General features: G+C 55.4%; 1 protein-coding gene across 1 annotated transcript in view; it reads right to left on the reverse strand.

The window, feature by feature from the left end:
* Positions 1-14,980: 14,980 nt before the first annotated feature.
* Positions 14,981-27,834, reverse strand: part of CMIP (c-Maf inducing protein) — a 226,350-nt gene continuing 213,496 nt past the window's right edge. The window contains exons 14-21 of the mRNA XM_054579136.1: positions 26,315-26,422; positions 23,810-23,926; positions 22,089-22,229; positions 21,279-21,326; positions 20,037-20,183; positions 19,060-19,165; positions 17,610-17,680; positions 14,981-15,159 (exon numbers count right to left, since the gene is read on the reverse strand). Coding sequence (XP_054435111.1) covers positions 15,106-15,159; positions 17,610-17,680; positions 19,060-19,165; positions 20,037-20,183; positions 21,279-21,326; positions 22,089-22,229; positions 23,810-23,926; positions 26,315-26,422 — 792 coding nt within the window. The 3' untranslated portion in view covers positions 14,981-15,105. The remainder of the gene's footprint in view (positions 15,160-17,609; positions 17,681-19,059; positions 19,166-20,036; positions 20,184-21,278; positions 21,327-22,088; positions 22,230-23,809; positions 23,927-26,314; positions 26,423-27,834) is intronic.

The raw sequence follows: 27,834 nt of genomic DNA on the forward strand, positions 1-27,834 counted from the left end.
CAGGCAGGCAGCCCCCGTGGGAGAGCGCCCGGCTTTCCTCCCAGCCGCCCGTGGTCTGCAGCACAGCGTGTGCTCTTCTGGCCTCCGTCCGCCCCTCCCTCCACCAACCACCAAGAGCAGTAATTATGCCACGTTGTACGTCCCTGTGCTAAGGGCCATTTTTGACAGAATCACTTCTCCCTGCCCCGGCTGGACTGGAACTTTGCCAAGTTATCTAAATTCTCCTTGACCTTGAACCTGGGCTGAGACCAAGAGAGGCCCCAGGGGTGCAGGACTTAATGTGGCACTCCCTCTCGGGCCATGCAAGTGAGGGGGCAACCCTGAGAGTGAGCCCCCCCTTAAATGCTGCACCCCGAGCCCCTGGTCGTCTCGCCGTGAGCACTGGCTGGCACCCAGAAGGTGCTCAGTAAATGCACTGAGTGAGTGAACCGTAGCTTCTCTCTTTTCCAGTGGCACTGGCCCACTTGGAGTGATGACTGCTCTAGGTCATCTTTTGTCTGAGAAGGGCTGTTCTGCCTTTAAAAATCCACCCCCCTTTTAATGGTAAATTTTATGTGTTTTTTACAATTAAAAATTTTTTAATTGAAAAAGAAACAAATCCCTGCAGGTAATAAGCCACTTGGTACAGTGGGAAGTGCCCCTGCTTTGGAATCAGACCGCCCGAGTTCAAGGTGAAGTGATTCTACTTCCTGGCTGTGTGGCCTTGGGCAAGTCACTGTACCTCTCGAAGTGTAGTTTGCTCACCTATAAAATGCAACTAAAATAACAGCAAAGCCCCATCCAGTACCTGGCACGTGACAGGAATTTCACACAAGTTTGTCTCCTCTTGCTGTGCGCCCGGATCACAGCTCAAACCCAGAGGCCCTGCCTGCCTGAGTGGGTCAGGGAGGCGGCATGGGACTGGATCGAGGCGGAAGCCGAGGGTTCAGTCCCTGGGAGAGCGGGACGGCCTTAGGGGCACCCCCATGCTCTATGGGGCAAAGAGTGTGTATGATTAGAACTCTGCTCAAACTCCTTAAGCAAAATGGGAGATTGAGTCTCACGCATCGAGAATCCCTCAGAGGCAGAACACTGGCTCTGGCTAGGCTGGACCCAAGGGCTCAGTAAGACCTTCGCCAGGTTGGTCTCACTTCCTGGCCCAGAGACTGACTGGTCAGGGCAACAGGGGGCAGTGATGGGCCTGGCCTGTCTCTGAAGCTGCTTCCGGGAGGGCAGGGTTAGTGACTGTGATTGACAGCCCCACTGAACCAGCTCCCCAGGGAGAAGGTGTCACCAGAGAAGGGAGGAAAGAAGGGTAAATAGTAAACCTTACTACCTGCCACACCGCGTCCTAAGCACTCCTACGTGTTAAATCATTGAATCCTTGTAACCACCCTACAAGGCAGGTATAATTTTCACCACTCCCCTTTTACAGATTGAAAAAACGCCTCGGATCAGAGCTGGTGAGGGGCAGGGCCAATATTCGACCGCAGAGTGTCCAGCACCAAGTCCAAGAGCTTCCCCACTTCCCCAGGTAGCCTCCCCTCATGGAACAGAAACAAGAGCAGGCAGTCTTCGGGGGTAGCCCCGGAGGAAGGGATCCCGGCTCCCCGGGGCTTGTATGGCCAGCCTCAGCGGGAAGCCTGCCTGAAGCGCCTCTGTGTCCGGAAAATGCAGGGGTCTCCCAGAGAACTTTCCAGAAATTGAGAACACTCCCAGGCTCCACCCCAGGAGCAAAAGTCCTGGCCTGAAGACTCAGACAAGCCCGCTGTGTGACTCCAGGCTAGTCTCTACCCTTCTCTGGGCCTGTTTTTTCCTTTTGCAAATGAGCAAGTTGCGCCAAATCCCCGTCACTCGGGGCCTGAGTCCTCTCTTGGGAAAAGCTGGGGTTGAACTGCTCCAAATTGTGGTCACCCACAAACTGCTCTGTCCCCAACAGCCCCAGGTGCTGGGAAAACAAGGGGGCCCCTCCCCCAGCCTGGCCCTGAGCACATCACCCAGAAGGCCCAACTGGGAACCCAGCTTCCGCCCCGACAGCGGCCCCCAGTTCAGCGCCCCAGACGGCACCTCCGGCGGCGCCCGCCCCTGCTGCCCTGTCCCCATCTGGCATCTTCGCCTCCTCAGCAGGGTCAGCTCACCAGGGCCGGGGCTCTGGGTCAGGGTGACTTCCTCCCCCAGGCAGGGTCTCCAGATGTAACAAATAAAAATGCAATCTCTGGGACATAATTATACTAAGAAGTTATGAACTGCTTACCTGAAATGCAAATTTTAACAGTGAAACCTTCCACCCAGGGGACATCTGTCCATGTCTGGAGACACTTTTGACTGTCACAGTTGAGGGGTTCTATTGGTATCTAGTGGGTCACAGGGACACAGCTCAACACCCTACAACGCATAGGCCGGCTCTACCACAGGGAACGAGCCTGCCCCAAAGTCAACAGCGCCTGAGCGTGAGAAGCCCCGCCCGCGTCCTCCCCGAGGCCAACACACACTGGCTTGCCATCTCTGGGACTCGTCAGAGGGAGGGGCGGTTATCCTTGCGTGAGAGCCAGGAAAACTAAGGCATAGGTTTAAGGGCTTGTTCAAGGTCTCCCGCCTGTCCATGCCTTCTCCTCCCTAATAAACTCATCTGTTCTTCTAGACACGGAGCCAAGCAGGGTCAGTCAGGAAGTACAATGGGGGGCGGGAGACAAGTAGAGCCTTGCAGGCTCCCCAGATTCCCGGGATCAGCTGTTTTGAAATCCCTGTGGGCCAGTCCCCAGAGGGAAGATCTCAGGTATTGCTCGCAGGGCTGTTGTCGGTTGGGCCACAAGAGGGCAGCAGAGACTTTGAAATAAGTCTGTACGGGACTCCCGGGCCCAGGCCCAGAAATATTGATTGGGTGGGTCTGGGACAGGCGCCAGGCCTTTTTTCTTTTTTTTCTTTTTTTCTTTTTTTAACAGTTCCCATGGGATTCTACTGCATGACCCGGATTGAAAACCGCTGGTCTAAGGCTTCTGATTTTATCCCTAACTGCCCATCAGAATTACCCGGGAGTTTTGAACATACCAATGTGAAAACAATCTGAATGTCTGTCAACACATCAGTAGATAAACAAAATATGGTATATACAAACAATATTACTTAGCCATAAGAGGAGTGAACTTCTGACACATGCTTCAACATGGATGAACTCTGAAAGTCACCGTGCTAAGTGAAATGAGCGAGTCACAAAATGACAAATGCTGTATGATTCCACTTACATGAGGAAGCCAGAGTAGGCAAACTCGGAGGTAGACAGAATAGAGGATACTGGGATGTGGGGAGGGAGGAATAGGAAGAAGTTAGTATTTCGTGGGTCCAGAGTTTCTGTTTTGAGGGATGGAAAAAATCTGGAGGAGACGGTTGCATCACAGTGTGAATGTACTAAATGCCACTGAACTGTACACTCAAAAATGACAAAATGGTAAATTTTACGTTATGTATATTTTACTATAATTTTTTAAGGTAGTAAAAACAAATGCTGCATTTTACAATTAAAGTTTCAGATCTTCCACAAAACAAAACGCAAATGTCCAAAGGTCTCCCTAGGCCAATTACATAAAACTGTCTAGGGTTTGAGCCCCGGCCTCTGGTAACTCCTAGAAGTGCCCCGGCTGAACTTCACACGCAGCCATGGTCGGAGTCCCTCTCTAAGACTGTTCTCCTGCGACCGGGAAGACTAGTGAGCGTGCTACCCATTTCTCTATTGTGACTGTTTTAAATCTGTTCACCAAATCTTTCCTGTTCTTCCTTCAGGAGGTGGAGCCTCATTTCCCTCCCAGTGCATGTGAGCCAGACTTAGTGACTTGCTTCTAACAAAAGAGAAGAGCTGAAGGGCCCGTGATGGAGAAAGGAGGCCTCCCACCAACAGCTGCGTCGGGGAGCCATGGGCGTGGGGCCCCAGTGCCAGCTGACATTTGATGGCAACCAAGAGAGACCTTGAACAGGACGTATCGAGCTAAGTCACTCCTGGATTCCTGCCCCACAGAAATGAAGAGATGATCAATGTTTGTTGCTTTACGCTGCTAAATTTCGGGGTGATTTGTTCCACAGCAATAGAAAACTAATACATGAATTTCTGAGTCACTGAGCCATACATTCATCCCCATCACACCCGCCCACCACCCATCCACCCACCCATCCGCTCGCCTGCCTACCCATTTGTTTATCCCCTCATTTATCCACTGATCTACCCATGTGGCCAGCCAGCCACCCATCCCAGAACACAAGGCCTAGCACGTAGTAGACCCATGTAAAAGTTGTCAAATGAATGAACAAACATTTTCCAAATGTCTCCTCTTTGTTACTGGCTGAGACAGGCTAGGGGACTCACCAAGAAACATGGCCCCCAGATCGGTGGGGAAAGGGACTGTGCCCAGTCCTGCTGGACAAGCCTGGGTGGCCCCAGAACACACTCTGGCCTACAGACTGTGGGCCGCCCCAGCAGTAGCTTCCCCACCTGAGCCCAAGCAGCCTCCTGTCCTCCAGCTGGGAACCACGCCCATCCCTCCCGCAAGCTTTCGGTCCCGCCTGGTAAAATACACCTGGTTCTGTCTCTCCACCTTCCCCTGCCCTCCCACCCCCGGGGGCAAATGCGAAGGCTGCTGGCTGTGACCCCGAGGGCCAGGAGGCCAACCTGGAGAAGGGAAGCCTGGGGGACAGCAGGGGCCTCACTGTCTCTTCCCAGAGAACATTAGAGGCCTGGGACACCTCCCCACACAAAGCCCACGCGTGTCCTGCCCAGTCCCTTCTGGTCCCTCGAGGTCTACTGTAGTGCTAGGGCCCCAGGTTTCTCGTCTGTGCAGTGGGAATAATGAGGGTCCAGGGTGGGGGCATAAGTAGGTTTACAGTTGTGAGCACACAAAGCACAGACTTTATGAGTGTATTGTTTTCCATATGAACAGCTGTAAGCCTGCTTTTGCCCCACACTCTATTTTGGAGGTAAGACGACACAGTGCTCCAGAGGACCCTCGGCAAAGGGCAGGGGGCAGTGGACCCTGCAGTGTGCCTGCTGAGCCTCTGTGAAAAGAGCACAGAGTGACAGTAGAGCCGAAGCCCTCCCAGCAGCTGGCAGGACCCACCGGAGGCGACAGGCCTCTCCCGCCCTCCCCACTTGGCTCACTCTGCTGGGCGGCCGCATCCCCTCTCATCCCTCCAACGCTCCGTGCACGCGCCTGCCTCGGCCTTAGCGGCGAGGCCTTCCCCGCCCCCTTCCTCCTCGCCTCCATGTCTCCTATGGATACAGAGGTTTGGTCTTCACTTCTGGGTCCCCGCACTACCAGAGCGACCAGCATATAGCAGGTGATGGAGAATGGATGATGACGACGGGTGAGAGACAGATGGGCAGATGAATAAATGGTTGAAGTAAGATGTTCAGTGGTACTTCTCCAATAGTCCTGAAAGCAACCTCTAGGTGTGAGTTCCCCACACTCTCTAGTGAAAGCCCCAAAAGTGGGGACCAGACCCGTGGGCTTACTAAGAAGTGGCTGCAAAGGCTCTGTTCTCCTGGTGAATCATCCCGGTGCCAAGAACAGACTGGACAGGGTAAGCATGGAAAGAGGAGGGGGAGCTCCCCTCCCTAGGTCCCAGGTTCACCCCCGCCCTGCACCCACCCTCAGGTTAAGGCCTTTGGTGCCTTACTTCCTGCTACCCGTGCCAGAACTACAGAAAAGGGGACTAGGGAGAGGGGCCGGGCTGGGGATGAGGCAAGTTGGTAGGAAGCTGGGAAAATTCCTTGGCAAGTGGAAAGGGGAAGCTGAGACAGACAGATGAACAAGTCACAGCCCGATACACAAGCCCAGGGCAAAACTGGTGCTGGGCCTCCCCCCTCGGGTGGCCTTTCCTTCCGAGGCTTATCACTGGTCCCGCGGTGTAGACCTGGCGCTGACCCGTCAGTGGGGACCCAGGCCCCGAGAGGGCACACCTGGGAAAGCTGATGAAGAGTCTATTAGATCCTCCCCTAAACTCCCAGCCTTTACAAACCACCCTCAAACCACATGCAAGAATCAACCAATGAATGTATAAATAAGTAGAACAGCAACTATATCTCTCTCATCAATCAATTAATAAATAGATGATAGATAGATAGATAAACAAATAAATCCCAGTTCGCGCTCTCCCTCCTGGGAGCACACCCACACCTTTCCCTTCGCCCTCTCCTTCCCCCACCGGCAAGCACCTCCTAAACTGAGGAAGCCTATGGAGACTCGCAACCAGGGAGCACTGGGCAGGAGTAGCTCGTCCCGGGCTAACCCCCTGAACCTGTCCCAAGGCCCCCTTTCCTCCGACTCTCCAGGGAGCTGGCGGCAGCCCCGCCTTGGCCCACTGCTTTCCCGTAACGTTTCTGGAGAGCCGACCAGAGCACCGCCTGGTCTCCCTCCTGTGCTTCTTCCGTCCTCGTCCCTTCCTCATTTCACTGTCCCCAGCTTTAACAAACGTCCTCTCAGAATCACCTGGACTCGTGTTGTGAAATCTTTCCTGCAAGAAGCCAGAACGCACACACTACTGGCCGGCCCTGGGCAGACCCGTTCCAGGCCCCGCTCCCTTTGCAGTAACAGGGAGAGGTGACCAGGGCATGTCAGAGAGCTGGGAGTTTCTGGGAGTCACATGGACACCAGGAAGGAAGCAGGCCCTGAAGCGGCTTCCTGCTGTCCCACTCGGTGGGGCTGGCTCCAGGGTGAGGCGGCCGCAGCAGGGGGCTGTGGGAGGTGGGCCATGAGCCACGGGCGGAGGGTGTTGGGGAGGGGGACCGTGCATGGGGCCCCTCATGTCCTCCCTAACCTCGCACGGCCTCCCCAAATTGCACACTTGGGTGAATATTTGACATGCCCGTGGCCAGCCAGAGAAGGAGTTTTGACCAAACAAGGACAAGGACAACACCAGTGAAGTACCAGACACATGTCCCTTTCTATCTTCACCCGCCACCAGAGTAGGAAGGGACTCAGAAAAGGGTGGGGGCGTGAAACAAACCTGAAATTGGATGTGAGCCTGAAGTTTTGGAGCGGCCTGCACATGGTGCTACTGCAGGTGTCCTTCTTAAAAGTGGAAAGAAAGATTTTAGAGAATAAGGTTTAGAGACAAAGGAAACCTCATTCCACACACGTGCTCCACCCAGTCCGCTGGCGGCAGCCCAGCGACAGCATCAGGTTGCCCTTCTTCCTCGCTGGGCCGCTGGGGCTCTGGGGGTACCTGAGCTCGGAGAAGCCTTTGAGACACCGCCTGGCACCAGGAGGGTCACAGTAACTGTTTGTCTAAGGAAGGGGCGTTGGAAACAAAACAATGGAGCAGGGAGTGTGGGGTGGGAGAGGTCAGTTAGAGGGAGGCTGCCCCCCTTGGTGCCACTGTGGGGGAGGGCCATGGAAGAAGCTGGGGCTGTTTTACAACAAGGATCTCCCAGGCTGCGCAAGAGAGGAGCTGTGTCTGGGGGACAGAGGTGGCGCCTGGCTGGAGGGGTCCTCTGCCGTCCCCGTCCCCTGCCCTGTAGCTGGGTTGGGCTCTGGAGCAGAGCCAGGCCTGCAGGACCCAACTCAGTGTTTTCTGCTTCTCTCCACCCTGCACAGCGCTCCCAGCCTGGGGGTCTCCAACAGCTGCAACACGTGCTGAGGGAAGCCAGGGTTTCCGTGGCAACGTTGACGTCACAGACCTGGGGTCCCGGAACGCTGCCTCCCGCCCCCGTCCGCCGGCCTGGCGCAGCCCCAGCGGGAATCTACAGCAGCGGGGACCTCAGGGGCGTTGGGGCTGCCAACCTGCCCTCCGATTTGTCCTGTCCGGACACCAGGAGCAGACAGGTGTGAGCCAGGCCAGCCAGGTCTCACCTGCTTGCCACCCCCGCGATGCCCTTCCTCCAGCCCCTTCGTCCTCAAATTGTTCTCAGCTGGTCGCTTGCTAAACGGACCTTTCTTCCTGTTTCATTAACAGGAAGCCCCCTCCCAAGGAGAATGCGCATTTAATGGGAACGTGGGAGGTGACCTGCTGCCCTCTCCCTTCTACCACCCACCTGCCTCCCTCCGGTCCATTCCACAACAAAGCCAGGGGATTATTTTAAAAAAACTCCCAAATTATCACAGAGCCACCCCACCCCCGCCCCCCGCGACACACACACTGCGCCTCGGCCGCTTCAGGACTTTCCACGGCGCGCGGGCAGAGACTGAGGCCCGTGCCTCTCTCTGCCGAGGCTCCCGGCCTCACACTCCTCGACCCCGCTCCCCCACCTGGTAGTCTAACACCCGAGTGCCAGGCGCGGCCTCGGCCTTCGGCACCTGCTCTTCCCGCGGCCTGGAAGGCTGTTCCCTTCCCTCCCCTCCCGCCGCGCGGCTCCTTCTCGGCTCCTTGTCGGCTCTTTCTCCCGGCCTCGGCCCGCGAGCTCGCGCTCCCTCCCGGAGGCAGGCGGCACTCCAGCCCGCACTGCCCTTTAGCTCCCCACCGCAGCCAAGAGGAGCGGTGAGTGGGGTTATCTGTCTCGGGGCCGCCTCCTCCCCCAGACGCTAGGTGGCGGAGGATGGCATTTGTTTTACTGGTATTCACTCCTGAGTCTCCAGTAGGTGCTCAATACGCTTTTTAAAAACAGCCTATTGAGGTGTAATTCACATACCCTACGATCCACCCGAGTGCGCAATGGCATGGTTTTTTTAGTATATTTGCAGACGGGACCACAGTCGATTTTAGAACATTTCCATCACTCCAAAAAGAAACCGATGCCCTTTAGCTATCACCTCCCTATCCTCCACCCCCTCCGCCCTAAGCAACAATTGATCAGCCTTCTGTCTCCACAGAGCTCCCTTTCAGATGACTGGAGAAACTTTTGTGACTTACTCCTTTCACTTAGTGTTTTCAAGGGTTAGCCAACAGAATTTGGCCCAATGAATGAATGGGTGATTTAATGAATGAAGGGCTATGGGAAGCAAAAGACGGTGCTTTCCTGAGGGGCCACGGGCCACAGGACTACAGACCCTGGGCGATTGCAGGATCCAAATCTGGTCAAGCACCAAGCTCTGAGTGAGGCTGTGCACAGGTACACACGTGATTGTCTTCAGCTCCAAGTCATGAATCGGGTCTCGCTGCCCAACCCCTGAGGTCAGATGCAGGCCAGATGCCCAACTCACTGCCCTCATTCGTGCCATCAGAGAGGCCGCTTTCCCTTCTCCACATCAGTTTTTCTTTCTTCCATTCATTCATTCATTCATTGTCCACAGAAATGCATGGTTATGACCTGTCTTTCTCTAGGAAATGAATACATGGTGAAGCAAAATTAGATTTACAGTTGCAAAAACAAAAAACACAAATTTATTCTTGTATTATTTATAAATTAGTGCATTATTTTCCATACGAACTGTAAACCTAATTTTCCCTACCCTGTATACCCTTCTTTTTAAAAATTCCATTAAAATAGATATTTGCTTTCGAGCAGCTCTGCTCCTCAGGTCTGAGACCGCAGCACCCCGCCCTCCCCCACCCACAGGGAGTCAGGCCAGGGAGCCTTTCCTGCTTGGGGTCTCCCTTGCTCAGCTCTGAGCGGCCTCCCAGTACCAGCCGCCTAAGTAAAAACCGCTCTGTAGGTGTGCAAGTGCCACCTCAGGTCGGGTCCCTTTGCGGCTTCCCATGCCGTACCATGCTGCCAGTGCCCTGGCTCTGGGCTTACAGAAAGTCTAGCATTGCGCCGTCCACACGAGAGCGGCTGGCCACCTGCGGCTGCTCCTGAGCGCTGGAGATGGGCTGGAAGTACAAAATACGCACCGGGTTTCAAAGACTTCATACGAACTAAAGAGAAAGAATGTAACATATCTCAATAATTTTTGTACTGATTAGATATTGAAATGATAATATTTTGGGTATGTTACATTAAAAAGAATGTATTCTCCAAATTAGGGTCACCTGTTTATTTTTACTTTTTAAGACGTGGCTAGTCGAACATTTCACATTATATATGCAGCTTGTGTTCTATTTCTACGTGAGCTCTGGTCTCAATCAGCCACCCATCAGGAGAGAGCCATCAATCCCGTGCCCATGATGGGTGCTGCTGGGACTCCAGGGCTGTGAGGAACCTAAGAAGCATTACGGCAGCCCGTGGGGACGGGCCCCTGAGAGGAGCTGCTGTGAGGGGTCTCCTGTGCCTTGGAAGCCGCTGAGATTACAGCATCTCACTTTCTGAGCCTCCTTCCCACCGAGCCCCGCTCCCTGGCAAATCAGAGAGGAGATACAAGCCTGACGGTTGAGAATAGCTTGCTGTTTCCACCATTTTGTTCAGAAGGAAAACAGCCAAGAGGTCTCTTGCCAGGAGCTTGGTGGGGAAATTTCCAGGCCATCCTCAGCCTCTGGCTCCTGTGAGGTGACCGAAAGTGCTTCATTTCTGGAGCTGGTTCCTAAGGGCAGGATTCAATACACAGATAGGTAGGCCAGAGGGGCAGGGCGGATGTCCTCTCCCTGCAAATCCGAGGCAGGCGGGCTAGCCCAGGCTGGCCTCCCTCAACACTAGAATGAGAGCAGGAGGGAAGGCCAGCAAGAAGTTCTTCAAGGCCCCATCCAGAGCAGGGTAGAGTGCACTGAAAAAGGAAGTCACACCTCCCACCACGGACGGCCGTGCAGGTTGTGTGTTGCACAAGGGTGCCTGCCACACGGAAGGGAGTTTGTATATTTATTATGTCAATGTTCCAGCAGATGGCAGCATAGTGTTTTGAGGAGGGGATGTGCACACACAACCAGTTCCCTGAGGCTGCTGTGTGAGGGCCGAGAATGGCTCAGGTGGAAGTCATGGTGTCGCTGGCACCACACCCTCCAAAGCCCAGACAAAGAGCAGCAGCAACCAACTTGTCATTAAGAAAATTCTTGTTTGATGCCACTTCAAAATCAAGGCCAAATTACAAGATAGAAACCAATTTACTGTGGTGTTTACAGCACTGACAATGTGCAATCACCTCTAGTTCCAACAATTTTTCATCTAAAATTCTAAACTAAAACCCCACTCTCATTAAGCAGTTACCCCCTGGCCCCTGGTAAACATCAATCTGCTTTCTCTCTATATATATTCTAGACATTATTTTTTATAGAGGAAATCATACAGTATATGGTCTTTTGTGTCTGGCTTATTTCACTTAGTATAGGTAGGGTTTTCAAGGTTCACCCATGTTGGAGCTGTGTCTGTACTTTATTCCTTGGATGGATGGATAATAGTTCATTGTCTATTTGTACCACTTTTATTTTGTACCATTGCTGGCGATATTTGGGTTGTTTCCACTGGATGCCACTTAAAAAAAAAGTTGATGCATAAACATATGCTGTAAATTACTCAGATCTTAAGTGTGGAATTCTAGAGTGCGTAAACACCATGTATCCACAGACCATGATGAAGGGCATTTTCATCACCTGGAAGGTTCCCTCCTACCTTTTCCCAGCCATTAACAACGCCCCCTCACAGAGATAACCACTACCGTGACCTCTATAATCATAGATGACGTGTGCCGTTTTGTGGACTTCATATAAATGGAATCGTACGGCAAACCCTCATTTATGTCTGGCTTCTCTCATACAACGTAATGTCTAGCTAATTAGTTCACGTCATTATGTGCACCAGCCAGTTCCTTCTCGCTGGATCTGCAGGACTCTGTCACGTGAGTATGTCACTGTGTGTGCATTCACACTCCTGTTGATGGAGACATTTGCATTGTCCCACTGTATGACTATCCCACAGTGTGTTTATTCATTCTCGTTAGTGGGCTTTTGGGTTTCCACTTTTTAGCTATTATGAATAATGCTGCTATAAACATCCCAGCTGGTGTCTTTTGCTGGACACGTGAGCGTAGATGCGCAGGGTCACAGGGTGGGCAGAGGTTTAGCTTTAGTGGATGTTTTCCAAAACAGCTGAACCAATTTCTACTCCCACCAGGAATGTTGGAGAGCGTCTCAGTCACCACCCCCACCTCTGAAAATGGGTGCAAGCTGAATCTCGCCCCACTCCCCCGCCATGCAGAGCCCTGTCGGCTCGGCTGGGCGGTGCCCCCCATGGCTAAGGCCAGGGCAGGGATACCTGCTGACCACAGTGTCCCTGAGGGTTTTCCCAGCCTGTCGTAGAAGGCCTCCCTTTCCAACCTGTCCCTCTGCCCCCTAGCATGATTATTAGTCACTGTCTTCGTCTGGACTTCCCCAGAAGCAGGCTCTGAGATTCCCGTACAGGTAGCTTAGGTGGGAAGTGGTCCCAGGAAACGTGAAGGACCACAGGAAGGTGAGGGGTAGGAAGGGAAGGGCGGAAGTTCAACAAGCAAAGGAGCCCTGGGGGGCAGCTAGAGGTTGGTCCCAGGGAGGCGGCTCCAGGCGCCAGAGGCAGGGGCGGGGCAGTGGCGCACCAGCCCTGCGGCTCCTCCTGGGGCTCCCAGCCTGCCTCCTGGGTAGGCCTAGAAACCGAGGGCTCCCCCGACCCCGCCCCGCGCCCGCCCTCCTTTCATCCCAGTCACCACGTTCTGCTATTTCACTCTTAAGCTTCTTTGAATCTGATTGTGCACGTGGTCCCCGTCCTGGTCCCAGCTCAGTGCATCCGTTCACCGGCCAGCAGCCAAGAGATCTTCCCATAATGCCTGGTTATCAGATTTTGCCTTCATTCCTTTGCTGACCTTGACCAAGAGATGGAGCCTCTCCCCGCCTCCTCTTCCTCATTCTTTTTGACACCTTGAGTTTGCTTCCTGGGAACATCTGGGGGAGGGGGGTAGCTGGATGGATGGTTCTAGGCTTCTGAACTTGGAGAGCCCCCTATGAACCAGTCTGAAGCTCCTAGGAAATGAGAGCCTTGGGCCCACCCAGGCCTTAACAATCAGAACTTGCACGTTCAAGTCCCACAGGTGGGGAAAAGGCACGTTCACCTGAGAAGCTGACATGAGGCCTTGCTGCACAGCAGTCCAGATCCACGGCAGGGCTTCTCCCCTGGGGGGCGATTTTGTCCCCTGGAGATAGTGGGTGACATCTGGGGACATTTCTGGTTACAGTTGGGGATGAGCGCTACTGGCAACTAGTGGGTTGAAGCCAGGGTGCTGCTCAACATCCCACAATGCCCAGATCAGCCCTACACAAAGGCAGGCCTGGCCCCGAATGTCAACAGCGCTGAGGAGCCATGGGCCCCCAGGAGAGAGCAACCAGCCTGTGGTGAGCCCCGACTCTCGGTCTAGGTCTTAACCCCCCCACCCCCCGCGAGACCCCCTGGAAGCCACACAGAAAGGCCAAATGTCAATGAGTCACTTACAGTTTATTTTTGCCTGAAAGTATTTCACATCTCTGAACACAGCTACGTGACAGTAGTATAACCATCAGGGAAAGCAACAGTGCGAAGGGAAAAGGTGGCATATCTCAGCTCTTCTGTTTTCCTTTAAAAAAATTTTTTTTTTTTTTTTTTTTTTGCTTCTGCTTCTTCCCGCACCAGAGTGCTGTAAAGTATGGGACTGGAGGGGAGAGAATAAACCAAACAACAGAAAACAACAACAACAAAAACAAAACACAAAACAGAACACTCACACGCACACGAAATAAAACCTGGCACATAAAATGAATTAAGACTGAAACCCAATTTCTTTTTTTTTTTCCTTTTTTAAAAAAATGAGGGCATAGTCGGGGGGTAATAAAGTCTACCTAGCAAAGTATAAAACGACAAAAGCATGGTTTCCATTGAATAAGATTAAATATATATAAAACAATTACATTGACTGGGGGTTAGGTCTGGAGATGCCGGAGGGGGCGTATTTGTGCTAAAACAACAGAAAAACGGGCTTGGGGGAGAGGGACCCCAAGTAAACTGTAAGGGGGCTGTTCTGTACAGTGAGGGCTTGTTAAGAAAAAGCCGACTGTTTATAAAAGAAATGGGGGTTGTTGTCCTCAGGGCAGGTGGGGGACAGAAAGGTGTCTGCGCAGCAGTGGTCACATTCGGGGGAGGGGGGCAGTCAGGGGGTGGAGGCGACGTCTCTCTCTTCTCCCAGGAGACCATGCAAGGAGGCGGCATGCGTGAGGAGACCACAGGGAGCACAGGAGGGCGGGGAGGCCACAGGTCGCAGTGTCGGTGATCAAGGACAGGGACAGCGGAGGCCACCAGAGGTGGGAGCTCTCTGGGGAAACGGCAGGGGCAGCTCTTCTCCAGGGATGGTGGGGGACGACAGGTTAGCACCCCCCACTCCAAATGTGTGAAAGGGGTGGAGAGGAGGCTGGGCCTCGGAGGAGCAAAACTATATAATGTGGGGGTGCCACATTTCCTCCCCCAGCCCAACCCCACCCCGTGAGGGAGTTGGAGACAACTGGGAAATGCGCAGTGGTAGGTGGGCAGACAGACAGACAGAGAGACGAGGAGAGAGCATTAGCATACAGAATCCATTACTAAAAAGTAATTAATTTTCCAAGGAGGTTCTTTTTTTTGTCTGTTTCCTTTAAAAAAATAACAATACTACTACCACTGCCCCGAAAGCCGACTGGGCTATACAGTACTAAACGCCAGGGGCGGCGGCGGGTGGGAGGGCGGGCGGGCGGGCCAGAGACTTCATAAATAAGAGGCAGGTCCCAGACCTGCAATTTGTCGACATTTCTTAAATAGGCGCATTATTTAAATCTTATGTACAACAAGAATCACTTTGCATAGCAATGGCGAGGACACAGGACGGGTGCGATGACGGGACTGGACCTTCTTCTGGTCCCAACGGCAGGGAGCCCTCAGCAGGAGCCTTGGGGGAAGGGAGCACCCTCCTCGGCCCTGGAGGCCCATCGGGTCGTGTGATGGTGGCATTGGAGTTGACTTTCCCCACACGGCATTAAACACAAAGGCAAAGAAAATCCACAAAGGGTCCCCCTCCCCAAGCCCCCCACCCACCCCCTCCCCGACCCGCTGATGCTCCTCTGGTTGCTACAAAGTCCATTTTAGATCAGGTCAAGGTTCCAATTATGAAGCTAAGAGAATTAGGCGGGGGCTGGGCGTGCTCATGAACCCCCTCCCCACCCCCTCCCCCAGCGCCCTCTGCCCCCAGAAAGACTCCCCCATCTATCTCACAGCCAGGATGCTGGGGTGGGACCCCAGGACTGGCCGCTCTACAGCTAATTAGTCAAGAGTTGTGTGTTGCGGTTGCAAACTCCTTCCTGCCGAGTGGAGCTTCACCAGGCCTCCGTGTAGCGGACGTCCACCTCCTTCAGGTTGGGGAGCTTGGCCTGCGAGGGAGCAAGAAGGATCCGGTCCCTTCCAGAACCTGGCTGAGCCCTCCCCACTGCCACTCCCTGGAGTTCAGAGCTGGGTGACTTCAGAAAGAACACAGAACAAGTGGCGTGTTCCTGGCCCCAGGGAAAGCAGGCTGCTGGGGACTCATGTCTCTGCCTCTGCGTGGCCTTGGACAGCCCTCCCCACATGCCTCTCAGAGCCTTGGTTTCCTCATCTGCGGAGCAAATCCGAGTCCAGTCCCAGGCCCACAGCGCGATGCCAGGGACTGCACACTGACTGATGGAGACCCCGGAGCGCCCTGCCCGACACAACGCTGTGTGCTCTACAGAAGAGCCCTAGTCTCACTTTTACTACTGCTCTTATCCTCATCGTTTTCAGAAACAGGGTGAACAAAGTGGGGTCCCATAAAATGTAGGCACTGGGGGAATCGGTCTCCCACTGCCTATTCCTCAGGGCAGCTTCCTGCTCTCCACCCCTGCCACCCAGGTGCACTTCCTCTCTTCCTTCTGCTATAAACAGTTGGCTTTTTCCTAACAAGCCTGCGCTGTGCAGAGAGGCTGCTGACCAGTCTCCTGCCTTGACTTCCCCGACTTTCCAACTTCCCTGCGTACTGGCCAGTGAGCTCTTTTCCCACACACAGTCCCTCTCTGCTTCTCTGCTGTGCTCAACAGCCCTCAGCGGCTCCCCGCTGCCCGGGCAGAGGCCGCGCACCGGGGCCTGCCCTCACCAGGACGGCACCTTAACGAACATTCGGGCCAACCTTTCAAAATTAGGAGGCTGCACAGGAGAAACTAGATTTCCAGGTTCTCTTGAAAACGGGGAGCTGGGCTGGGCAGTGCACCACCTGGCCTCCCCCACAGCAGGCGTCCCCAGTCCGCCCCGAGTCCTTGCCACACAGAGGCTGGTCATCGCTGGCCAGTATCAGAGCTGGTGCCATGTGTCTCCAAAATGTTTGAAAATAAAACGTCTACTGAAAGTGACTTCAGACGTGGCGGACAAGAGCCGCTTCCGGCTTGGTCTCAGCAACGTTTAGCTCTCTGGCGTGCTGGACTCAGGGCTACTCGAAAACAGTGCTTCTCCAACTGCTGTGAGCACAGGATCCTTGGGGGCGTGTTCAAACGCCTGTTTGGAAGCGGCAGGCCTGGGGGCCCTGGAGTTGGCATTCCTGACAAGCACCCAAGTGAGGCTGATGGAGCTGAACTCTGAACCCCGTGGGTGGGCACCCAGGCCGGCTCTGCCCTGGCCCATCCTGCACCCTTGTCTCCCCTCTGTGTGCCCCTCAGCACCTCGTGGCCAGCTGTCTCTCCAGTCTGCCTGGCAAACTCACTTCTCAAGGCTCCCTTTTGTGAAGATTCTTCTGCCTCGGTGAGTGGAGGTGGCTCTCTCCTTCCTGCCGGCCCCCAAGCCCTGTCCCGCCTCTGTTAGCTGTGCTTCCTCCTGGCCACAGATCAGCCAGTTGCACCTCAATGTCCCTGTCCCCGGCATGGGCCTGACACACAGCAGGTGCTCCGAAGGCATCTGGAGACTTGGCCAGGGAGCAAGCCCCAGGCTGCAGGTCTGGCTGAGCTGGAGGTGGGAGGTGGGACAGGGGAGGCCTCGCTGAAGGTGGGCCTCAGCCACGAGCTGCCAAAGGGTCCGCTCCAAGCAGCCTCCAGGGGCACAGGTGCCGGTGTGTTCCTGGCCCCTCTGTGCCGCCTGGCCCAGCCCTGCCTTCCCAGCGCGCTGGCTCCTCTACAGCCCCGTGTACTCCTTTTGGGGCACTGGTACTGAGCCCAGGATGACAGGGTGACAGGAGGCTGCTGAAGGCCCAGGCCTCCAACCCCCCACTCCCAAGACACAATTCCGCTCCTCACGGTCTCATTCTTTCCCCAGTTTCATCGCTCCAGCCTGGCTCCTACTGCGTGGCTGCACCAGTCCTGCTTCTCCTCTTGCTCCTACTCTCCCTCCAAGAATCTATTTTCCATCTAACAGCCAGAACAAGCTTCACACAGCGTAGCTTGCTACCCTGCGTAGAGCCTCTCAAGCTCTCTTCTGGACCTGGGTGAGTTCCAGGGTCCTTCCAGGACCAAGGTGGGTCTACGGGGTCTGCCCCAGTCTATGCTCTGTCTCACTTTCCAGTCATACTTGCTACAGGGTCAGTTCTTACAGCCCTCCCTGCCTTAGGACCGCTGCACTAGGGCTTCCTCTTGCCCCCGCCTCCTTGGCTTCTTACTCTGGGGTCTCAGCGAGAGACCGGGGCCCCAGTCACCCCATGCCAGACGGGCCCTGTTGTAATACACCAGTCCCCTGCTGGCTCGCTCTTTATCACTTCTTTCCACCTGCCCTTCTTTTCTTTACTGGCTTATCTGCTGGTGTAATACCTTTCCTCCTGGAGAGCAAGCTCTGTGCATCTAGCACCCCTATCTGGATGTTGGCCGGAGAAAGGAAGGACGGAATGAATTACCTTCAGGTCTTCATAGGTGTCAGCAGAGAGCTTGGTGCTGTTCATGTTTAAACTGCAGAGACTCTTCATGGCTGGGCGAGAAGAGACAGTCATTAGGTTGGGGAGACCCCGCAAGGGGCAGCTACAGGCAAGAGAAGGTCAAGCTGGGGGACCAATTGCAAATGCCAAGGTCCTTGCTTAGGAGATGGGGAGGAAGAGGCTCACTAGGGGCCATGTGGTACACAAAGTCTGCTTCAGGCACATGCGGGTCTAGATTGGGCCCCTGCTCTCTCCCGGCCCTCTGAGCCTCCATCTCTTCTGGTCCTCTGGCCTGTCCCTCCACTGCCCGGACCAGATGTCCGCAGAACTCGAGATGCCTTGCCCCAGACCAGCCCGGATGGAGCGGGCCTGGCCCTCCCCTCAAGGGAAGCCGGAAGCTGACTCAAGCCCTTGGCTTCTCACAAGCAGGCCTCAAAATCCTCTGTTTGTATCAAGAGTTGCAAGAGGAGGCTGTTAAAGATGTGACTGTCCTGTCCCACTTTCAGAGACGTGAAGGGGCTGGAGCAAGGCCCAGGAATCTGCATTGTTACCCAGGGCCCCCAACCACACTGTGTGACTCCAATGTCAGTAACAGAGAAGTGATTCCAAATCTCATCCTCCCTGCCTCCCATTTACCCTGTCGCCTGTCCCCACGCCCCCTCCCGAGCCATCCCAAATTTGCCAACAACTTTGGAGAAGTCATGGCCACTGCCCAGCAGGCCTCGCTCTTGGCCAACCCCTACGCATCTATCTTTCACACCCAGGTCCGATCGAGCACCTCTCTGGACACCTTCCTCGCGTCCTCCCAGCTGAGGCAGGCGGCCTCCCTCTAAACCAGTGGGTCTGACACAGGACATGCGGGTCGCAGGCTCAACATCACCCAGGATTTTCATTCAGTAGATCAGGGTTCAGAAAGTGTCATTTTGAGGTTCCCTGAGTGACTCCTGTGTGGCTCTATTAGGGCAGCGCTCCTCAAACGTTAATGTGCCAGGAATCACCCAGGCGTTTTTTAAAATGCCATCTCCGAGTCAGCAGGTCTGGGGCAGGAGTTGAGACTCTGCATTTCTAACCAGCCCCCAGGTGATGGCTCAGGTGGACTGGGGAGCACAGCAGCAATGTCCTGGAGCACTTGCCTTGAATTTGGTCCCTCGGGGCTGTGACAGCATCAGGAGGGTACTGGCTTGGCTGTACTCATTTGTTGTTTTTACATTAAAATTTAAGCTCCATGAGGGCAGGGGTATTTTCCCCATTTTGTTCCCAGCACCTACGATGGTGCCAGGCACAGAGTAGGCGCTCAATAAACACCTGTGACTGAGTGAATCTATCCCAGCACATAGCACAGCGCATGTGCCAAGGTGAACAAATGAATGAGTAAATGAATGACAGAACGGAAGGGGCCCTCCCCAACCCGGGCGGTCGCATCAGTACTCACAGCTGAGGGCCAGCAGGCCAGCATCGGTGACAGGCGTCTCGCACAGGTTCAGCACCTGGAGCATGGTGAGGTGTTCCGACAGGAGGCGCAGGCCGGCGTCTCCGAACTGTGGGGCACAGAAACTCTCAGCCCTGGAGGCTGACTCTGGCCCCTTGCGGCACCCTAGGAAAGGACCCTGAGGCGGGGCAGCTGTGGAGGGAGGGGACGGGGACAGGGTCCAGCTCCGAGGCCCACAACCCGCCCAGCCTTGGGGTCTGGGCTGTTCTCACTTCTCTCCAAAGACTCAAATGCCTCTCCTGACCTGGTTTCCAATCTAGCGTCTGCTGGTGGGACAAGGGTCTGGCAAGGGCCCTCCCTGCAAGCTAGTGTAGCCACCTGCCAAGGAGGGCTGCGAATGGGGAGCAAAGTGGCCTTTCCCTGGGCAGCACAGGGAGATAGAGTAGGGAGGGCTGGGCCCAGAAGACAAACCGATGGGAATGCCGATTTTTATTCTGTACAATGTGAGTGAGAGTGGGGCCGACGCAACACAGGTGTGAAGTGGAGGCCACATGTGCTAATCCATGCTCAGTGCTTAACAGCTCAGTCAGCACTGAGCACTGGCAGTGAGCATCCTTGTGCTGTGGTCATTGTTACAAGAGACCCACAGCCGCCAGCAAGCACAGGAGGCCCTACCTCTCAGCTCTGCCTGGCACGTCTCTGCCCTGGGCCTCAGCAACTCCAACTGTGACATGGGCTACTGGGCTTCATGAGGTTCTCTGCCTGCTCTGACCTCTGGGAAGTGGCCGCTGAGCCAGGGAGGGGGTATGGTAATCAAGGGACTGGGCCGTGGGCTCTGGGCAGAAAGGCCAGGCCGGCCACGGAGAAGGTGCAAGGGACATGGCGGAGGGAGCAGGGAGCAGGGGGCAAGGGGAGGGTGCAGGGGACAGAGAGCACGGAAGAGAATACACGGAGCAGGGCGCAGAGTGGGCAGTGTGTACCTGAGTGGACCACAGGTTCAGCTGCTTGAGAGAAGGCAGTTTGATGAGGTGCTCAGCGCAGGCACTGGTTACATTGGTGAAGGCCAAACTGAGGTTCTCCAGGTTTCCGAAGGAGCCAGAGCTCAGCAAACGAGCCAAGTCTGCGTCCTGTCAACAGAGGGGCAGGCAGGGTCTTAGGGGCTGCCAGGAACTCCCCAAGACCTGGAGCCATTCCACCCCCTCTCCCCATCTCCTTTCCCTCCCCCGCAGAGAGCTGCTTCTGGGGGCAGCAAATCCCCAGGAGCTGAGGTGACGACATGGCTTGGTGGGCTGGGCCAATAGGAGTGTCAGGGAGGGAGGGGTTGTCCCTGTGGGTGGCAGCTGCCAGGTGGGGTAAGAGCCTTCAGTGCTGTGATTCTCACCCTGAGTCACTAACTGGGGTGTCCCTAGGCCAAGTCCTTCCCACAGGTGTGTGTGTTGCAAAGGCACCCCATTCTCCCAGGCAGCAGCCTGTACCTGTTTCCCACATGGGAACACTGAGGCACCCCCTCAACTCTCAGGACTGTGGAGGGTGACGGATATGAGCCCTAGACTGTGGAGCTGCTGAGGCTAATATCCGTTCTCCCTTCCATCTTCGTGATGGAATTCCTGAGTTACAGCTGCCACCTGGCTGTCCTAAATTAAGGCTAATTTTTCAGCTGGCTGGAGCCATGTGCTAAATCTGGACAATGATCTATAAGTATATGTGTCAAGTGGCACTTCCATGAAGGCCCTTAAAGGGAAGGGTCATGTTAATCTCTGCCTCTTCTTTCTTCCTCCTGGCTGGTGTATAGACAAGATGGCTGGAGCCTGAGCAGCCTTTTTTAGACCATGAAGTAGAGGCCATGTGGCAAGGATGATGGGCCACCAGGATATAAGAAACTAAGATCCCTTGCAAAATGGGGATGGCAAGAGGCACCAACCTAAGTGGGTTGTTGTGACGATAAAACAACTTAACACAGTGTCTGGTACATAAATGCTCAATGCATATTAGCTCTTACCATTCTTATTGATAATAACTGGTAACATACTAACATTAATAAACAATAATCTTTTTCATAATGTTTGGTTCCCTCCTTAACAAGCCGGCCACTCAAGTACTGCGGGGTTTGAGTTCACCTCCCCCGTCACCTCCCACAGACAGTTACGCCATTGCCCAGCAGGGAGGACCAACCCACCTTCTTCCCTCCACCTGGCCCCGCAGAGAGAACAAAACCAACTCACTGTGGACTTGGAGGGCAGTGTTAGCCTGGTGGGCCCGCCTTTCCTTTGCTGCAACAGAGACCAGGCTGATTATGACCCCTCCTTTCCCGAGTCTCCTCCCTATGCCCCCACCTGGGTTAACATCACTCATGGTGCCGTTTTTATTTCTTGGTTGTAGAAGGCAACACGGTGGTCTTGGTCCCAGGGGCAGACCCCAAGACTAGGTTTGAGCACAGGTGGTTTATTCAAGAGGTGACGCCAAGAATCAGGGGAACAGGGAGGTAAGGCCATGAAGGCCCCTAATGGAAGGCAGCGCTATCAGCCCAGCTGCCCCTGGGACCTCTGGGAAGTGGCGGAGGAGTCACGTCTCAGAGCGACCCCTCCTGAGTGTTGAGGGAGCTGCAGTGTTCACGGACCCTCTCCCAATAGTCAGGGGCTACAGGACTGCCCCAGGAGACCAGAGGGCGTGAATTCCCTACCACATCCGTTTTGCTGTCCACGCATGCGGACAGAGAAAGGCCTTTGGCCAAGAGGTGTGCCGGCATTTGGAAGTCAAGGCCCCACGCACTGAAATGGGATGTGGAGATGTGGGGCAGGGCGGGGGGCCACAGACAGTGACTGCCATGCATGGCTCTGGGGCTGAGACCTGGCCAGGATGCAATCTCTGGCCAGGACCTGAATGAGCTGTGTGACTTTGGGCCACTGACTTGACCTCTCTGTGCCTCTCTTTGAGGATCTGGAAAGTGGTGGATGCTCATCTTGACCTCTTTGGGTCTAGACGGGACTCAGTGAGACAGAGGTCCCCGCCACTCTCCCTGGCCGCGGACTCACCAGCTCCTTCAGCTCCCGCTGCCGCTCGCACAGCTGCTCATACATGCGCTTCCCCACGCCGGTGCTCTCCAGGGTTGAGATGATCTGCAGCTGCGTGTCATTGTTGTCGATGATGTTGTACTCCAGCATCAAGCACAGGATCTGCCGGGAGCACGGGAGGCGCGTTACCACCAGAAGCATGGGCACGGGAGGAACAACTCGGGGCGGAGGCCAAGAGCCCATCCCAGCAGCCCCACACGCCCTGGAAAGGGGGCCCATGAACCCTAACGGGCTTATTTTGAAAATCAGCAGCCCCACTCTCCTGCCTCTGAATTTCTGGCTGTGTGGCATCGTGCAAATCACCTACCCTTGCTTCCTGAATCTGTACAATGGCGGCACTGGTGTATGCCCAGGTGAGCGCACAGAAAGCAGGCTTTTTAGTAGAAATGATGCACACCAGGCCCAAAGACAAGACACCTCTTTCTATCCCTGGTTCCTCCCCCAGTGCCTGGTATACAGCAGGTACTCAGATATGCCCAGTGAACTGCACCCGGGGAACATGAGCACTGTGCTGCCTCCTGCAGGGCCGGGGCCTTGGGCAGCTGCACGGGCAGACTCCCCTTCCCAGCCATGCCTGCCTGGGAGCCACAGGCTGACAGCTCTGCCTCCGAGGTCGCCTTTCCCTTCTCACTGCCCCCGAAGAGCCGGCCCGGCCCTCACACCACTGCCCCTGCTCACGCCTCTCCCCCGAAGTCCCCAAACAAGGCACTCAGAACGAGCACATGGACTAGACTCCAAACTCCTCACCAGGACCTTTGGGCGCCAGTAGGCTCTTCACACATGTCCACCCGCATCCTGAGCCTCTTGCCCCTGGACTCACTATGTGCTAGTGCCCTGGCCTCCCCCGTCTTCTTCCACCAAGCCCCCCGCAGCGGGGCCTTGGCGGGAGCAGTCTCCACAGCCTGCAAGGCTCTGCTCCTGCCTCTTGCTAACTCCTCCTCCGTCCGCAAGTCTCACCACCCCTCCCACTTGCATGGGGATCTCTGGTGCTTTGACGCTCTTCCTGCTGAGAGGCATGTCTACTGCTGTCCCCCAGTCCACAGCCCAACCCTGGGGGTTGAGTTTTAACGGGTGGAAGGGGCAGTGAGGCTAGTTAGGGAGAGCAATGTGGCGCCTGGCTGGCCTCTCTTTGCACAGTGGCTCTGGAAACTTTGGGAGGAGGGGACAGAGGAGCAGGGAGAGGGGGCGTGAGGACTGGGCCGGCGTGTGCTCCTTGGTGAGCGGGAGCACTACTACCCCAGGCTGCTGTGTGGAGAGAGGCCCGGGAGCTCCGCTGGTTAAGACCCCTCAGGCCAGTGCCGGACACTCGAGTGAAGTCTTGGGGGTCACCCAGCCCAGCTCCCATCTGACAGTGACCCCACGAGAGACCCAGGGTGAGAGCTGGGGCAGCTGAGCCCAGAATGGGCAGTCACCCCAAGCTCTGTGAGCAAAATAAGTGAGAATTATTGTCTGACACCGCCATTTGGGTTGGTCTGTTACACAGCAACACCCAGGACAGAAACCTCCCCTGAGCATTAGGACGCAGGTCACAAAGGAAATAAACCTGGCTGACAAAGGCCTCCTGGCCCGACCGCTGCCATGTCTTCGGTTCTTACGATGGCTCTGGGCTTAGAGCTCACTCAACAGGGCCCAGGGACCGGGCGAGCCGGCAGCCCTGCCAGGGACTCGGGACAGCCCCTTACCTCCACCATGGTCTGGTTGCCCCTCAGCGCCAGGAGCATGCAGGGTCCCAGCTTGTTTTCTGCCAGGGAGAGCAGGAATTTTTTGGTCTTGTAACAGGAGCCCATGAGGATGTGCACCTGTGAGGAGAGATGGCCCAGATGAAGTGGGGTGCCCGCGTTCCGTGTGTGGAAGGTTTGCAAAACCAGAAGACGTGGATCAGACCACGCCCTGTCTGGACAGAGAGACCTGACATGACCACCAGCCCCCGGGGGATTCCAAAGACCCCTCCCTGACATGCTCCCCTGAGCATGAACTTCGAGGACATTGTGCTAAGTCACAAAAGGACAAATCCGGTAGGATTGCTCTCGTGTGACAGACCTAGAGCAGTCAGAGTCAGAGACGGAAAGGAGAATGGCAGGGGCCAGGACTGGGTCGGGGGAGCAGCGCTTGGCGGGGACAGTCCCAGTTTGGGATGACGAAAATTCTGGAGATGGACGACGGTGGTGGCGACTGCAGTGCCATGTCCACGCACTTAATGCCTCTCAACGGCGCAGAAAAATGGCTGAGATGGTAAACTTTACGTTCTGTACATTTCATTATCACCACCACCCCCGCCTCCCCGAGACTCTGCTGACATCCGGCCCTCTGCGTTCTCAGCCCTGCTGAACCTGGCGGAGACTTCCGGACCGCCCTCGCCTCAGTCAGGGCGCAGGGGCCCAGGCCACGGGGCACGGAATGGCATGGAACCCTGCCTCCCCTCCCCAAGCCCTCTGTAAGCTCCAAAGGTACTCTGAGTGATCACCTGCCCAGAAACCCAATAGGCAAATTCTGCTCCATCCTGGGTTAGATGTGGGGCAGCCACTAAGGTACCTGCTTCTTTCTGGTATTTGAAGACGGGGCCTAAGCGCTGGGGGCCCCGTCACCTCATCTGCTCTCCCCGACTTCACCGCCCATGGTTGGAAACAGGGGCCTAACCAAGGGGACCTCTTCCTCCACGCGTCCCCACGGAAATGACGCACTGCCATCCCAGGGGCTGCCGGCTTCCTCCATGGATATTTTTTCTGTTCCATCATGAACAGCTCTGGCACACAAATGCGGTCTCTCTGGCTATGAAGCTGCCAGCTCCCTGAAGTCTCTCTCACACGGGGGTTGGGGGGACTACTGGGCGTTGCCATGGTGAAGCTGTGACATCAGAGGAGCTGGCAGAGGTGAGAGAGGAGGTGCAGGCAGGCAGGGCCTGCACTTCCAGGATGCAGGGGGCACTCAAAAGGGACTGTCAGGCAGCAGGTGAGGAACGGAGAGAGTGCGTAAGAAAAAGGACCTAAAAATAAGCCCCTTTTCAAGAAAGGTTCCAGAGGCAGCGCCTCGAAGTGTCGTCACCGCAGAAACAATGCTGTTAAGGTCACGGTAGGGAGCTTCACGAGCAGCTCTCCCCGCTGAAAGGCCACCAGCACAGATGAGAATAACCACAGTCGTCACTTCCGAGCACTGATGTGTGCTGGACCCTGCATCTATCATCGCACGTAATCCCTGTGGTAACCCCGAGAAGCCAACAGTATACTCCCCGTGGTACACATGTGGAAACTGAAGGCCAGAGAGGCAGGTTATCAGCCCAAGGTCACCGAGCCAGTGCGTAGCAGAGCGGCCACCTGACCCAGGTCTGGCTGACTGACACTTTTGCTTTGTCTGGCTGGAGAACCGGGGTGATCACGGAACTGAGTTGGTTCTGTCAGTAGGTGGGATACCTGAGGCCGCCGGCCACCTGGAAGAGCATCAGGCCTGGGAGGTGGGAGCCTGGCTCCCTTCAGCAGACAGACACTCTGCTATTGGATGGAGTGGCCGGCTCTGGACAACCTGGGCCTGGGTCAAGGGAGGAACGAGGAGCCGGAAGGCCTGTGTGACCTCCGGCAAGCCTCTGCACCTCTCTGGGCCGATTTCAAAAACACAGATGCAATTAAGACGTAGGGTTGCTGCGAGGATTAAGAGAATGGTGCACATGAAGAGTTTGACGCAATGCGCAAAGAAAGTACCGAAGTCACCATGGTGCAGCTAACGGTCTGGTGACCTCACGCCCCTCACCTCCACGGTGGGACGAATATCCTGACCGTGGCTTCTCACTGCTGGGCTGAGAGGAGCGGTGGCTCCACAGTGCCTCCTAGGATCCCTGTGCACATCAGGCACTTAGTCCCTTGGACCTAATGTTGCCACTACAACTAACTGTGTGAGCTTGGGCAGTTAACGTCCCACTCTGCAGCCTCCTCGTCTGTAAAATGTAATAGTGTCACCTTCTCACAGGGCTGAGTGAGACTGAGGGAGGGAGAATTCAAGCCCCTGGCCCAGTGCCTGCTCGGGTAAGAAATGAGAAAGCGTCACTGTGGACATCATCACTGCCATCTTCATCACCAGCGTCCTTTTAGCCTGGAAATTCCCAGGCTGCCGCAGTGGCCCAGGACAGTTCTCTCCTACTGTGAAGGGAGGTGACCCCAGCGCAGGAAGCTCCAGCTGAGGGGCCGCGCCCCACATACCATGCTGGCGAACAGCTCCCCGTCATCGTCACAGGCCACCCCTCCGGGGCTGTAGAGCTGAAACCAGCCGTCCTTGCCAGCCCGCACGCTCAGCAGGCAGGAGTGGACCTGCGCAGAGGAAAGGCACATCGGTCAGGGCCTCTCAGACCTTCGGCAGCGGTGACCCGTACTCCACACGCACAGCATGGAAGGCTTGGGTGAGTCCCACAGTTGAGAAACCTGTTTAACTCGGTTTAGTCTAGCGACCCCAGCCTTATACCAAATCCCATGGAAGGCCCTTTGCGAAAACTAGTATCCACAACTGAGGGGCTCTAGCCATCAGCATCCGCCGTGAGGGACAGAGGGCCCAGCCCTGCTTGGTTAGTGGCCCTGGAAATTCTGTGGCCAAATCCAGAGGCTGGAAGCAACTGCTAGACTCAGCCGCCTTTACTCCTGTGCCTTTGGGGGGCAGGGGGGTGAGAGGCACTTCTTCCTTCTCTCTTCTCTGTCCTCTCTGTATCTCTTTCTCTGCCCCACCTGATCTTTGGGTTTTTGCTTCCCCCATTACTGACCCTCACTTCTGGGCTATCTCTCTGTCCTTCTACTTCTATTTTCTTCCCTCCCTGACTTTACTACTTCACCCTCCTGGGTGCTGTCCCTTTGCTGGTCTCTGGCCTGCTCATCTCTTTCTCTCTCTCGCTGGGACTCTGCCACCCCCTCAGTAGGTCCCATCTGCACTTCTTTCTCAGTCTCTGTGCCTCTCCCTAGAAGGATCTCTCTCCAGGGTGGGGGAGACTTTAGTGTCCAAAGCACAGCTCTCGCTGTGGCTGTTAACCTCCTTCCCAGAGCAACATGTGTCACTGTGGCTGGGCGTGGGTGTGCATGTGTGCAAACACGCGTGTATGTTTGGGAGGAACAGTTCCACATCCACCCCGGCATTGCTGTAACTGCAGAGAGAGAGAGAGAGAGAGAGAGAGAGACAAAGGCCTTTATTTCCCCCTCCTCCTCCTCCCCATCCTCAGAAGAAAGCTGAGAGAAGTGCCCCATCGTTTCCTTCAGGAGTGAAGGACAGCCTGCTGCCAAGAGTCACTTGCTCACAGATACTCAATTGATCGCAACCCACACACAAGCAAACAGAAAACAGAGGGGGTGGGGCTTTGATTTTTCCCTGAGTTGGAGGAATGTCAAATGTTTCTGACTTCAAAGAAATAAGGAATCAGGAGTATGAAACTCTATTTGACAGATATAGTAAAGAATTTATAGGAAAACAACTCTGGCTTCATTTAGGAAGGAGAAAGCAGGAGTAGGGAGTGAAGGGAGAGAGAGGAAGAGCAACAGGACAGGAAGTCGAAGGCAGCGGCCAGCAGGAGGAGGGCGCGGCGCCTGCCGGGCGGGGCTCCGCTCTGCTCTGAGCGGCCCCGGGGCCTACGGATGTCATCCTGGTTTGGAAATTTCCCTCCCAGCCCATGGCTCTGCCTCTCTGCTCTGGGAAGCAGCTGGTGCCACTTTTATTCTTCGAACTTCAAAGTCTGTGTCTGAAA

The sequence above is a fragment of the Pteronotus mesoamericanus genome, unplaced genomic scaffold, assembly GCF_021234165.1.
Source record: "Pteronotus mesoamericanus isolate MK-2021 breed Mesoamerican mustached bat unplaced genomic scaffold, CSHL_Meso_final contig_52, whole genome shotgun sequence".
Taxonomy (NCBI): Eukaryota; Metazoa; Chordata; class Mammalia; order Chiroptera; family Mormoopidae; genus Pteronotus; species Pteronotus mesoamericanus.